Source organism: Anomaloglossus baeobatrachus, chromosome 7 (genome assembly GCF_048569485.1).
Source record: "Anomaloglossus baeobatrachus isolate aAnoBae1 chromosome 7, aAnoBae1.hap1, whole genome shotgun sequence".
Classification (NCBI taxonomy): Eukaryota; Metazoa; Chordata; class Amphibia; order Anura; family Aromobatidae; genus Anomaloglossus; species Anomaloglossus baeobatrachus.
This window is the reverse complement of record NC_134359.1, coordinates 269,855,754-269,868,518: the sequence shown is the minus strand read 5'-3', so window position 1 is coordinate 269,868,518 and position 12,765 is coordinate 269,855,754. Positions and strand designations below refer to the sequence as shown.

The 12,765-nt window shown below is 44.9% G+C and overlaps 1 protein-coding gene across 1 annotated transcript in view; it reads right to left on the bottom strand.

Annotated features, from left to right (window-relative positions):
- Positions 1 to 12,469, bottom strand: part of LOC142246189 (heparan sulfate glucosamine 3-O-sulfotransferase 2-like) — a 53,969-nt gene extending 41,500 nt beyond the window's left edge. Inside the window, exon 1 of the mRNA XM_075319219.1 lies at positions 11,834 to 12,469. Coding sequence (XP_075175334.1) covers positions 11,834 to 12,351 — 518 coding nt within the window. The 5' untranslated portion in view covers positions 12,352 to 12,469. The remainder of the gene's footprint in view (positions 1 to 11,833) is intronic.
- Between the last annotated feature and the right edge of the window lie 296 nt (positions 12,470 to 12,765).

Sequence of the window (12,765 nt, the reverse complement as noted above, 5' to 3'; positions counted from 1 at the left end):
GGCCTTCATGGTAAAATAGCTGCTAGGAAACCACTGCTAAGGACAGGCAACAAGCAGAAGAGACTTGTTTGGGCTAAAGAATACAAGGAATGGACATTAGACCAGTGGAAATCTGTGCTTTGGTCTGATGAGTCCAAATTTGAGATCTTTCGATCCAACCACCGTGTCTTTGTAGAAAAGGTGAATGGATGGACTCTACATGCCTGGTTCCCACCGTGAAGCATGGAGGAGGAGGTGTGATGGTGTGGGGGTGCTTTGCTGGTGACACTGTTGGGGATTTATTCAAAATTGAAGTCATACTGAACCAGCATGGCTACCACAGCATCTTACAGCGGCGTGCTATTCCATCCGGTTTGCATTTAGTTGGACCGTCATTTATTTTTCAACAGGACAATGACCCCAAACACACCTCCAGGCTGTGTAAGGACTATTTGACTAAGAAGGAGAGTGATGGGGTGCTACGCCAGATGACCTCGTCTCCACAGTCACTAGACCTGAACCCAATCGAGATGGTTTGGGGTGAACTGGACCGCAGAGTGAAGGCAAAAGGGCCAACAAGTGCTAAACCTCTCTGCGAACTTCTTCAAGACTGTTGGAAAACCATTTCCGGTGACTACCTCTTGAAGCTCATCAAGAGAATGCCAAGAGTGTGCAAATCAGTAATCAAAGCAAAAGGTGGCTACTTTGAAGAACCTAGAATATAAGACATATTTTCAGTTGTTTCACACTTTTTTAAGTATTTCATTCCACGTTTTAATTCATAGTTTTGATGCCTTCAATGTGAATCTACAATTTTCAGAGTCCTGATAATAAAAAAAACTCTTTGAATGAGAAGGTGTGTCCAAACTTTTGGTCTGTACTGTATATATGACGGATGTAAAGAGAACTGGTAGAATGCCAGTGAAGGTATACGGCTGCTGGGCACCAGGACCCTCCGTCTCCTCCACTGCTGCCATTTGCCCAATGGTCGTGAAATCTAGTCAGTTGTCTATACATTAGTCAATCTGAAAAGGTTCCTGGAGACTCAATAAAGGGGTATTCTCATGTCCAGGATCCCATGCCAATATGTAGTAGGTGTAATATTAGCAAATACTTCCAATTAGAAATGTAGTATAGTTCTTCTGATTAGCAATGTCTCTTACCTCATGTGCAAGGCATTGAAGTAGCTTAGGTCTCCATGGTTATGACCAGGCATATAGTGACAGGTAGTTAGTTGCTAGTGGTCATAACCATGGATAACTAAGCTGCTATAATGCCCTGCACATGAGGTAAGAGACGTAGCTAATCAGGAAAACTCTGTCTCTTACCTCATGTGCAGGGCATTATAGCAGCTTAGGTATCCATGGTAATGACTACTAGCAACTAACTACCTGTCACATAACCATGGATACCTAAGCTACTGCAATGCCCTGCACATGAGGTAAGAGACATAGATAATCAGGAGAACTATACTACATTTCTAATAGGAGGCATTTGCTAATATTATTATTACATCTACTGCATATTGGGACAGGATCTTGAAGATTGGAATACCCTTTTATGTGTATTACATTACAAGTTGGTTCCATTTCTGCAAAAAAATCTATGAAGCCTGTACAAATATGGGTCTGCAGTTAAAGGGGATTCCCAGATTAAAAATTAAGCCAACAGCAGGGGATATGTAAAAGAAAAACTTTTATACTCACCAGTTTAATCTACTGTTAGTAAATCCTAGCTATTTCCTTCCTGTGATCACGTGATTTTTGTTGTGGCACGTGATTGGCTGCAGTGATCATGTGATATATTTGATGTATGACATGTATTGCTGCAGATAATAGGCAGGAACCTTGGGGGCGAGGGGAGCAGCAGAGGATAAAAACTGGGAGAATATATATTTTATTTATTTACCTATTTATTGCTGATAGACATCTAATATATAAAGCTGAGTGTATGTATTTGTGTGTATGTGTATATGTATGTGTGTGTGTGTATTTTCGCTAAAGGAATCTGCCATGTTGCATTTACAATCATGACATTTTGCATAGCCACCTAATTTGACTCAGGGAACGTTATAGACTATGTTTTGAGGGGAACATGTAACCCCGCGCTTTACAGTTATTCACCAAAAAACCTGCTTACATTAAAGTCAAAGGAGCTGGGAGCTACAGGTCATTAATAGGAGCTGTGATGCTGTGATTGGTTGCTATAGGCAATGGAGGACATTCTTAGTATAAGAAGCTTATGTGTGAGGTAATATGATATCGGTGTAGATAGAGACAGAAAGACACAGACAGATATAGAGAGAGAGACAGAGAGAGATGGATAGAGAGAGAGACCGAGAGACAGAACCAGAAAGAGGCAGAAAGGGAAAAAGACAGACGGGGAAAGAGGCAGACGGGGAAAGAGGCAGACGGGGAAAGAGACAGACGGGGAAAGAGGCAGACGGGGAAAGAGGCAGACGGGGAAAGAGGCAGACGGGGAAAGAGGCAGACGGGGAAAGAGGCAGACGGGGAAAGAGGCAGACGGGGAAAGAGGCAGACGGGGAAAGAGGCAGACGGGGAAAGAGGCAGACGGGGAAAGAGGCAGACGGGGAAAGAGGCAGACGGGGAAAGAGGCAGACGGGGAAAGAGGCAGACGGGGAAAGAGACAGACGGGGAAAGAGACAGACGGGGAAAGAGACAGACGGTGAAAGAGGCAGACGGTGAAAGAGGCAGACGGTGAAAGAGGCAGACGGGGAAAGAGGCAGACGGGGAAAGAGGCAGACGGTGAAAGAGGCAGACGGGGAAAGAGGCAGACGGGGAAAGAGGCAGACAGACAGGGAAAGAGACAGACAGGGAAAGAGGCAGACAGACAGGGAAAGAGACAGACAGGGAAAGAGGCAGACAGGGATAGATAGCGAGACGGAACGACAGACAAACACAGACGGAGAGAAAGACAGAGAAACGGATAAACAGAGAGGCAAACAGAGAGAGACGGATAAACAGAGACAGAGAGAGACCGAGAGAGATGGAGAGAGATGGACAGAGAGTCGGACAGACAGATAGAGAGACAGTGACAAACTGACAGACAGAGCAAGAAACAGAGATAGACAGAGACAGACAAACAGGCAGACAGAAAGAGAGAGTAACAGACAGACAGAGAGGGATAATGGGAGTTAGACAGAAAGACACTTAGTTACTATCCTGGGCAACGCTGGGTACTACAGCTAATATTTTGATAAATCCAAGAAAACCCCTTTAATTATCTAAAAATATTGGATTTGGGTAAAAAAAAAATCACAGGGTCCTTGGAAAAAAATGTATAAACTAATGGGATTATTATTAGCTCCAATTGAATTATGTCCACTGTAGAAAAACATGCCTGCTTCTTTATACAAACAGCACCACCCTTAGGTTATCTCCGGTATTGCAGCTTAACTCCAATCAAATGAACACTGTAATACCAGACACAACCTATGGACAGGAGTGGCGCTATTTGGGGGAAGGAGTAGACCTTTCCGGCTAATCCCGGAAAGTCCATAGAAATAAGTCCACTAACCAATGTATAATCATTAAAAATTAAAGCAAAACATGAGTTTTTCTACGGAGTAGGGGATTTCTCCATGGTGCTATCGTGAATAGTAACCGGAATATAAATGACTCCACTTTTCCACTTGAGCTGTCTTCTACAGCATCTGCGTCTACATGATAAATATGACCACCGGCGGAGCCTGCGTCCCTCTCGTACCGTCTAACCTCTGCCTCCCTCTCTTTTGCCGTTGCTGAAAGGAAGTTTTTCCAGAAGAATGAGTCTTCATGGTATGTGATATCACCCATTATTAGGAGGCAGTGATCGCTGCCAACTCAAGACGGATCATGGAGAATCTCAGGTTCTAAGACTTTAGGATACTGTATGTCTAGATAAGGATTTAAGTGGTTGTCCACTTTTGTCAGAAAGATCCCTCAATAATAGATGATCAAGGAGGGTCCGCCTGCTGCGAGATCTGTGGTGGAGCCTGGTAGAATGTGATTCATTTCTCTGCAGCGCCACCTTAGGTCAAATGAAGCATTACACCATTCTCAATTAATGCACAAACATGCTGGGACCTCCAGTGATAGACCCTCTCTTTAGAATAGATGAGGAGCCTTAAAGAGGACCAACCACCAGATTTTGCTATATGAAGTAAAGGCAGTGCCATACAGGCAGTAAGATGCTGATTGCAGGCATAGCTGTTATAGAAAGATCGGATGCTTGGTTGATGAAATATCTTTAATCAAAGTTGCAGAAATGCATTGCAAATTGATTAACAGGTGCAACAGGTGCAAGACTTTTGGGTTGGGTTCTCACTGTAAAGTCCTCCTCCGATGTCCTCCTGGCTTGTTCCCTTTTCTTTATTTGAATACCGGGCTGCGCCGCCATTGCCATTGTTCGCGGCATGTGCGCATTAATTCTGTCTTCATTAAAATGGCGTTGAAGTCTACGCATGCGCATACCATGATCTCTGGTGCCATTTTACTGAAGACACTGCAGAGAAGACTGTGAGCGGCAATTTTATTTATTTACCACTGCTCATAGGTTAATTATACAGAGCAACCTATAGCCACGCCCCCAGGGAACTCTGGGAGCCACGCCCCCTTTAAAGACCATAAAAATGTCCATATCTCTGGGACCAAATGACAGATTTTTTTAAAAAAAAAAAAAGAAAACAAACAAATGCTCATAGGGCAGCAAAAGGACCCTTTTGATGATAGGTCCTCTTTAAAGCATAACCATAATTTTATTTCATACTTCAATAGCGCCCATGAAGATAAGCCACTTTGTAATATATATTATCAGACAAATATTTGCTTCTTTCTCCAGAATTGACCTGTCATTATCAGAATTACACATCCGGTTTTTGCTGTCAGGCACAATCAGGCGATTTGCGGAAAAAACGGATCCGGCTTCTGTTGTTGCTAGATCCGCTTTTTTCGTCATAGACTTGTATTGGTGCCGGATTGTGCCGCATGGCATCGCACTTCATCCGGTGTGCGCCGGGTCCGGCAAAATTTCTGTGTCCGGCTGCTGGAAAGGATGCACAAGGGAGCGTTTTTTGTCATCGGCAAAAAACCGCACCGCGCCGCATCCGGCGCTGTGCGGCGTGTTGTAAAATGAAAGCCTGTGGACGCCGGTTCCGTTGTAATGCAGCAAAAAACGCCATTCCACTGACGGATCCGTATTTTTTAACTGAGCATGCTCAGATGTGTAAATTCCTTTCTGGTTAGAAAATCTCTCTCTCTCTCTCTCTCTCTCTGTCGGTCTCTCACTCCCTCTCTCATACCCACCGATCACCAGCGCGGAGCTGCACAGCTGTCACACTGTTCCCGCGGCTTCTCCTGCTTTGAAAATGTCGACCACTCATTATTCCATCTCGTATTCCCTGCTTCCCCCGCCCACCGGCGGCTATGATTGGTTACAGTCAAACGAACCCCCACGCTGAGTGACAGCTGTCTCACTGCAACCAATCACAGCCGCCGGTGAGTGGTTCTATATCATGCAGTACAATAAATAAATAATTTTAAAAAAACGGCGTGTAGTCCCCCCCAATTTTGATACCAGCCAAGGTAAAGCCACATGGCTGTGGGCTGGTATTCTCAGGATGAGGAACCCCACGTTATGGGGAGCCCCCCAGCCTAAAAATATCAGCCAGCAGCTGCCCAGAATTGCTGCATCCATTAGATGCGACAGTCCGGCTCATCCCAAATTGCCCTGATGCGGTGGCAATCAGGGTAATAAGGAGTTAATGGCAGCCCATAGCTGGCACTAAGTCCTAGCTTAGTGATGTCAGGTGTCTATGAGACACCCCCCATCACTAAACTGTAGTGAAAGTAAATAAACGCAAACACTGAAAAATCCTTTATTTGAAATAAAAGACAAAAAAACAACGTCTTTCCCCACTTTATTAATCCCCAAATACCTCTCCAGGTCCAACGTAATCCACACGAGGTCCCACGACGCTTTCAGCTCTGCTACATCGGAAGCTGACAGGAGCGGCCGTAGAACACCGCTACTCACTGTGAGCTCCACGGAGCAACTGAAGTGAGTCGCGCGATCAGTGATGACGTCACTCAGGTTACCCGCGGCCACAGCTGGATTCTCGGTACGAACTGCTACAACGGATCCGTTTTTTTACTGCATCCGTTGCATCAGTTTTACCACAATCTGCGACGGATCCGTTGCATCAGGCACAAACCGGATTGTGCCTGACGGCAAAAACTGGATGTATGAAAGCAGCCTTATGTGGTAAAATCTGCATTTCCCATTACTGAGAGAGGAGATGACAGTTGGTGTTGATGAGATTCCATGTAGACAGAAGAGGAAGGAGGGGTAGAGGGGAAAATCTTCTCTGAACACAGATTTCACCTGAAAATTTAGACAATGAGTCACCAATTCTGAAGAAAAAAATTTGTCTTATAAGATAAATTACAAAGTTGCTTATTTTCATGTTTGCTATTGATTTATGAAGTAAAAATTGAAACGACAATTACCCTTTAAGGGGAGATCTGCTCTATTAACTTACCATTTGTAATGCTCACTGCCGATGCTGCTGAGGTGGCGAGAGGGAGTGGACCCACTGGACCACAGGGAGGACTGGACCTTACCCTTTAGTGGGAGGGGCTTAACTAAGTGACTGCCGCGAGGTGGACACCAGGTACCACTCCCAGGGCAGTGACCGGGACTGTGGCAGCTGACCCCAGGGCAGAAAACAGACTCGAGTATGGACTTAGGTGCAGGCGGGTACCGGCAGGATGGTTGAGGCAGACAGGATGGCAGGTCCGGACAGGAATTGTAGTCACGGCAGGGTAGATAGGTATTAGATAGGTACAGTTGTTGGATACAGTGATAACAGGACCTGACAACTAGCTAGCAGATTGGTAGACTAACTAACTAGGAGCATTGCGCAGGCACCTTCCCTAATGGGAAGATGCCTTAAATACATAGTGCCTCTCAGCACTATCAGGGAGGACGCAACCCGGCTGGGGTGGTGAGTAAAGCCGGTGCTACACCACACCATATCAGTATACTGGAAATGGCTTTGTCAAACCAAAAAGATCCCTTTCATATATTACTCAACTCAAGTTACATCAATGCTACTATGACTCAAAATAATTGTAAAAGTGTTGTCCAGGATTGAAAAATATATTGCTGCTTATTAATAAAAATAGCGCCACAACTGTTGAAAGGTTGTGAATGGTATTACAGGTTAGTTCTTTTAAAATGAATCTAGCTAATAATAATTTTATTCATAAAGCACCAACATATTCCGCAGCACTTTACGATTAAAATGGGACATGTACAGACAATAGCAGACATTACAGTAACATATAATTTGTCAGTTACAGGAGGAGGGTTCTGCTCACAATCTATAAAGAAATGGGGGGGAGGGGTAGGCAAAACAAGTAAAAAGTGGTGGTTGTGGATGGTCCATAATAATGATTATAATAAATAGGGTTTCTCAAATAAAGTTGCATGAACCAATCATCAAGTAGTTACCAAGTACTAATAGGTACATGAAGGATATGGAGAGAAATTAATTGGAGGGACCATATTCTGAGGAAAATTTAGAAAGTGGGAAAAGGAAAGTAATTACAGAAGTGAGTTTATAGCTTGTCTTAAGAAATCTATTTTTAGAGCACACTTAAAAATGTGGAGTTTATTGTATTTATTAATCGGAGGGTCCAGGTAATGCCTTCCAGAGAAGTGGAGCAGCACGAGAGAAATCAGAGACAAAAGTGGGACATACAGATTATGGAGGATGTTAGTCGTAGATCAGTTGCAGAACAGATAGACAGAGTTGAGGGAAGAGATGTATTGTGATGTAGAACCGTAGAGAGCTTTATGGGCAAGAGTAAAAAGCTTATATTGTATTCTGTAGTGGATGGGTAACCAGTGCAATGGCTGGCACAATGTGGAGGCATTAGTGTAGCGGCTGGAAAGTAATATGACCCTGATTTCTGCATTCAGGATGGATTTGAGTGGAAACAGTTTAGTAAGAAGGAGACCGATCAGTAGACAGAAGTGGGAAATATGGATTACGGAGGATGTTAGTCGTAGATCAGTTGCAGAACAAAGAACACAGGTAAGCTGACAGACAGAGATGAGGGAAGAGCTGTATTATGGTGTAGAACTGTAGAGAGCTTTCTGGGTGAGAGTAAAAAGCTTATATTGAATTCTGTAGTGGATGAGTAACCAGTGCAATGGCTGGCACTGTGGAGGCATTAGTGCAATGGCTGGCACTGTGGAGGCATTAGTGCAATGGCTGGCAATGTAGAGCAATTAGTGTAGTGGCTGATCAGATAATTATTATTATTATTATTATTATAGTGCCATTTATTCCATGACACTTTACATGTGAAAAGGGGACAAGTACAATATTTATAAACAATACAAGTACAGGAGGAGAGAGAACCCTGCCTGCGAAGGCTCAGTCTACAAGGGATGGATGAGGATACAGTAGGTGATGACCGTGGTTTTTGCATTAAGGATGGATTTGAGTGGATAGAGTTTAGTAAGAGGGAGATTGATCAGTAGAGGGTTACAGCAAATGGAGACAAGGATGGATAAAAGCAACATAGTTTTTGCAGTTTCAAAAGGAGAGAAAAGGTCGGATTCTGGAGATGTTATTAAGATGCAGGTGACATGAGCAAGCGGCAGTATATAAGAAATTAAGGAAGCTCTGTGTGAAACTTTCATCTATCTATCCCTCTATCTATCTATCTATCTATCCATCCCTCTATCTATCCCTCTATCTATCCCTCTATCTATCTATCTATCTATCTATCTATCTATCTATCCCTTTATCTATCTATCCATCTATCTATACCTCTATCTATCCCTTTATCTATCTATCCATCTATCTATCTATCTATCCATCCATCCATCCATCCATCCATCTATCTATCTATCTATCTATCTATCTATCTATCCCTCTATCTATCTATCTATCTATCTATCCCTCTATCTATCTATATCTTTATCCATTTAATATTTTTTCTAAAAAAGTCAGCACTTCCATTCAAAAAAAGTATTATTTATTCAAGCCCATGTACACAATGGTTGGATTAAACATTACTTTTTCACCTTCACCTTTTCCACCTCTTTTGAGTTTTCTACACAGCAGGATAGTGATCTAGATTTTGTGACTTGCACCCATGCTGTGCTTGGCTGGTGCTGCTTTGTCTTTTTGGAATCTATCTATTCTATCCATTTTTGGAATTTCTCTATCCATCCATCCATCCATCTATTTATCTCTCTCTCTCTATCTATGATTCTATCTATCTATCCATCTATCTATCCATCTATCCCTCTATCTATCTATCTATCTATCTATCCATCCATCTATCTATCCATCCCTCTATCCATCTATCCCTCTATCTATCCATCTATCTATCTATCCATCTATCTATCCATCCATCTATCTATCCATCCATCTATCCATCCCTCTATCCATCTATCCCTCTATCTATCTATCTATCTATCCCTCTATCTATCCATCTATCTATCCCTCTATCCATCTATCCATCCATCTATCCATCTATCCATCTATCCATCTATCCATCTATCTATCCCTCTATCTCTCTATCTTCTATCTATGTGAGGTCTTAGCCCAGCATTCTGCGCCTCTGCACATCGCTCATGACATCCCAGCAGTATATTTTAGCTGCACTATGTTTAGAGTCAGGAAACTATTGCCAAAACCCATAAACCCTCGCCATAATGTGACTGACGCATATCATAAAAATGAAGTCAATGGTCTACAGATGACTGACTGACAAGCAGGCTCATGACAGCGACGGGCAATTACTACTTGGTAAATCCCAGGAATGGAGAGGGTTAATGCGCTGCTGTGGAGCAGGGAAGGTAATTAATGTATGGTCACTCCAGTGTTGGAACCAATCTGTGTCCCCCGGGATCCCACTGAGTGTCTCTATATTTTCCTTCTACATTGATTTAATTATCCAAGAAATTGCTTCTCTGTGTCCATGAGGAGCCCTGACGTGATCCCGGCTCCATGGCCAGACGGGGTGCCGGGATACACCAATGTGCTGGAATGTTGGGGTGATGCTCTCCACTGCACATTATACAATATTGGAAGCCATCTGTCATGGTCACCTTGCTGGCAGTATTTGTGCAGTCCTTGCAATGCTTCTAGGTAACTGCGCTCAATCATTCTCAATGACTCCAGCTTCAGATGTAAGTTTCAAGAATTAGGAATGGTGTGACTCGTAAGATGGTGACAATGGCAGCGCCATGTGACACCGCAGACACACGCACAACTACTGCTAACTTTATCTGTGCCACTGGAAACGGATTTAAAGGGGAAATGTATGTAAATAAAATACCCTCTCTTTGGAGAGTCAATAAAATTGATGGGGGAGGGAGGAATCTTATATTTTCTTTTATACACATATGGATATTTTTGACATGAGAACTCTGGTTTATTTTTTACTTATTTTTAATCTTTGAAAGTATTTTATTAGTTTTGATTTCTTCTAAGAAAGAACAGCTGCAAGTGCTAACCCTATAGATAGGGGGAATGTAGATGTGGTGACAGGTAGTGATTACTTTTACTGGCTGTTTGACAATACATCAGAGTTATATAGGATTTTTGATAAACCAGGACCATTCCACCCCCCCCCCCTTCCCTTTCTCCCTTACCATCCTTTTCACTCCCTGCCATTCCCCCTTCTCCCTCTTTTCCCCCTCTCCCCTACATCCCCTCTTTTCCGCTCTCCCTTTCCCCGCTTCCCCCTTCCTTTCCCCGCTTCCCCCCTTTTTCACTCTCCCTTTCCCCGCTTCACCCTTCCTTCCCCGCTTCCCCCCTTTTTCCACTCTCCCTTTCCCCGCTTCACCCTTCCTTTCCCCGCTTCCCCCCTTTTTCCACTCTCCCTTTCCCCCTTCCCCCTTCCTTTCTTCGCTTCCCCCCTTTTTCCACTCTCCCTTTCCCCACTTCCCCCTTCCTTTCCCCGCTTCCCCCCTTTTTCCACTCTCCCTTTCCCCACTTCCCCCGCTTCCCCCCTTTTCCACTCACCCTTTCCCCACTCCCCGTCTTTTCCAGTCTCCTTTACCCAGCTTCTCCCCTCTCCCTTTCCCAGCTTCCCCTTTTTCCCCATTTCCACCCTTATTTTCCACTCTTGCTTTCCCCACTCCCCCTTTTCCACTCTCCCTTTAACTGGTTCTCCCTTTTTCAGTCTCCCTTTCCCCACTTCCCCCCTTTTCCAGTCTCCCTTTCCCCGCTTCCCCTTTTCCCCGCTTCACCCTTCCTTTCCCCACTCCCCCCCCCTTTTCCAGTCTCCCTTTCCCCGCTTCTCCCCTTTTCCACTCTCCCTTTTCCAACTTCTTCCCTCCCCCCCCCCTTCCTTTAGCTGATTCCCCCCTTTTCCCCCTCCCTTTCCCAATTCCCCCCTTCCTTTTCCTGACTCCCCCTTTTCGCCCTCCCTTTCCCAACTTCCCCCTTCCTTTTCCCCCTTCCCCCCCTCCCCCTTCTCCCTCATCCCCCTCCCTTTTACCCCCTTTTCCTCCACCCCCCCTCCCTTTCACCCCTTTCCACCCTTCCTCCTATTTCCTCCCCCATCATAGTGTGAAAACTCAAACTCTCTACTAAGGTTATATTAATTGCAATAAAATCAGTAAAATTATCAAGTTTATACACATCTCATAATATAATGCAGTATTAGAATGCCTCTGATATAAGACACTTGCGAATATTTAATAATGGAAAGATACATATTTTGCTTTAGATTATTTATAAACAAAATATCCTGACGACCGGTGTGACGATCGTTACATTCCTCCCCAGCCTTTTAAATAATCGTGCCAGTGTGAAATCACTTACCTGTACCAGTCCAACCCCAGCTCATAGTTCCTATCAAAGAAGTGGGGTTCGGTGCCCATAGCTCTGACTTCTGGATGCACCCTAATAAATTCCAGCACTGCTCTGGTGCCCCCCTTCTTGACCCCCACAATGATAGCCTGGGGGAGCCTCTTGTGCCCATATCTGAATACAGCGGTGCTATTCCCAGTGGGGTGTGCCTGGTGCTCAGTAGGTTTTTCGGGGACCCCCACTATTTCAGGGGGCTCAGTTTGATTTTTGCTACTCCACTCGGTGTAAGAAGATAGGTCCGTGTTGGAGAAAGCGAGTGCAGCTCCGGAGTGCGGGCACAGGAGGACCTTCTGCAGGAGTTTCTTGCCCCCCAGTACTGGGGGGCAGCTGAGGTGCTGGTACCCTCGGATGTGCATGTTGGGGTGCCCTCCGCGCAGGATGAGGTTGTAGCAGAGCAGGGTGCAGGATAGGCACAGTGTGCACAGGAAGAAATACCTGCGGGCATTGCGGGGGCTCAGTCTGGGTGCCATGGCTCCATGCACAGGGGCCACATTGTGGCCCCCTGGGCTCCAGCATGTGTGACTGTCCCGGTAAAACTGCACACAGCTGTCGGCACTGGTGGCTGCACACACCCCCTGTCTGAGATCAGCTGCTGAAGGAGGGCTCACAGCTTCTCCCACCCTTCTGAACCCACCCTGTGCTAAAACAGGGCAGAGAAGCATTGCACAACGCTTAACCCTTCCCGTGCCCCCCTCCTGTACCACACATGCAGCTGCCGATATCCAGCGCTAGATAAGACTGGAGTGTGCTGGGAACACTGGGAATCTGCCATCACTCGTCACAGGTAGATCAGGGTTGTCTCCCCGCACACTTCACAATGTTCCTCTCATACCACAGAAGATTTGCATTTGGAATTCTCATTCAGAAAGTGACAAACAAGAGAA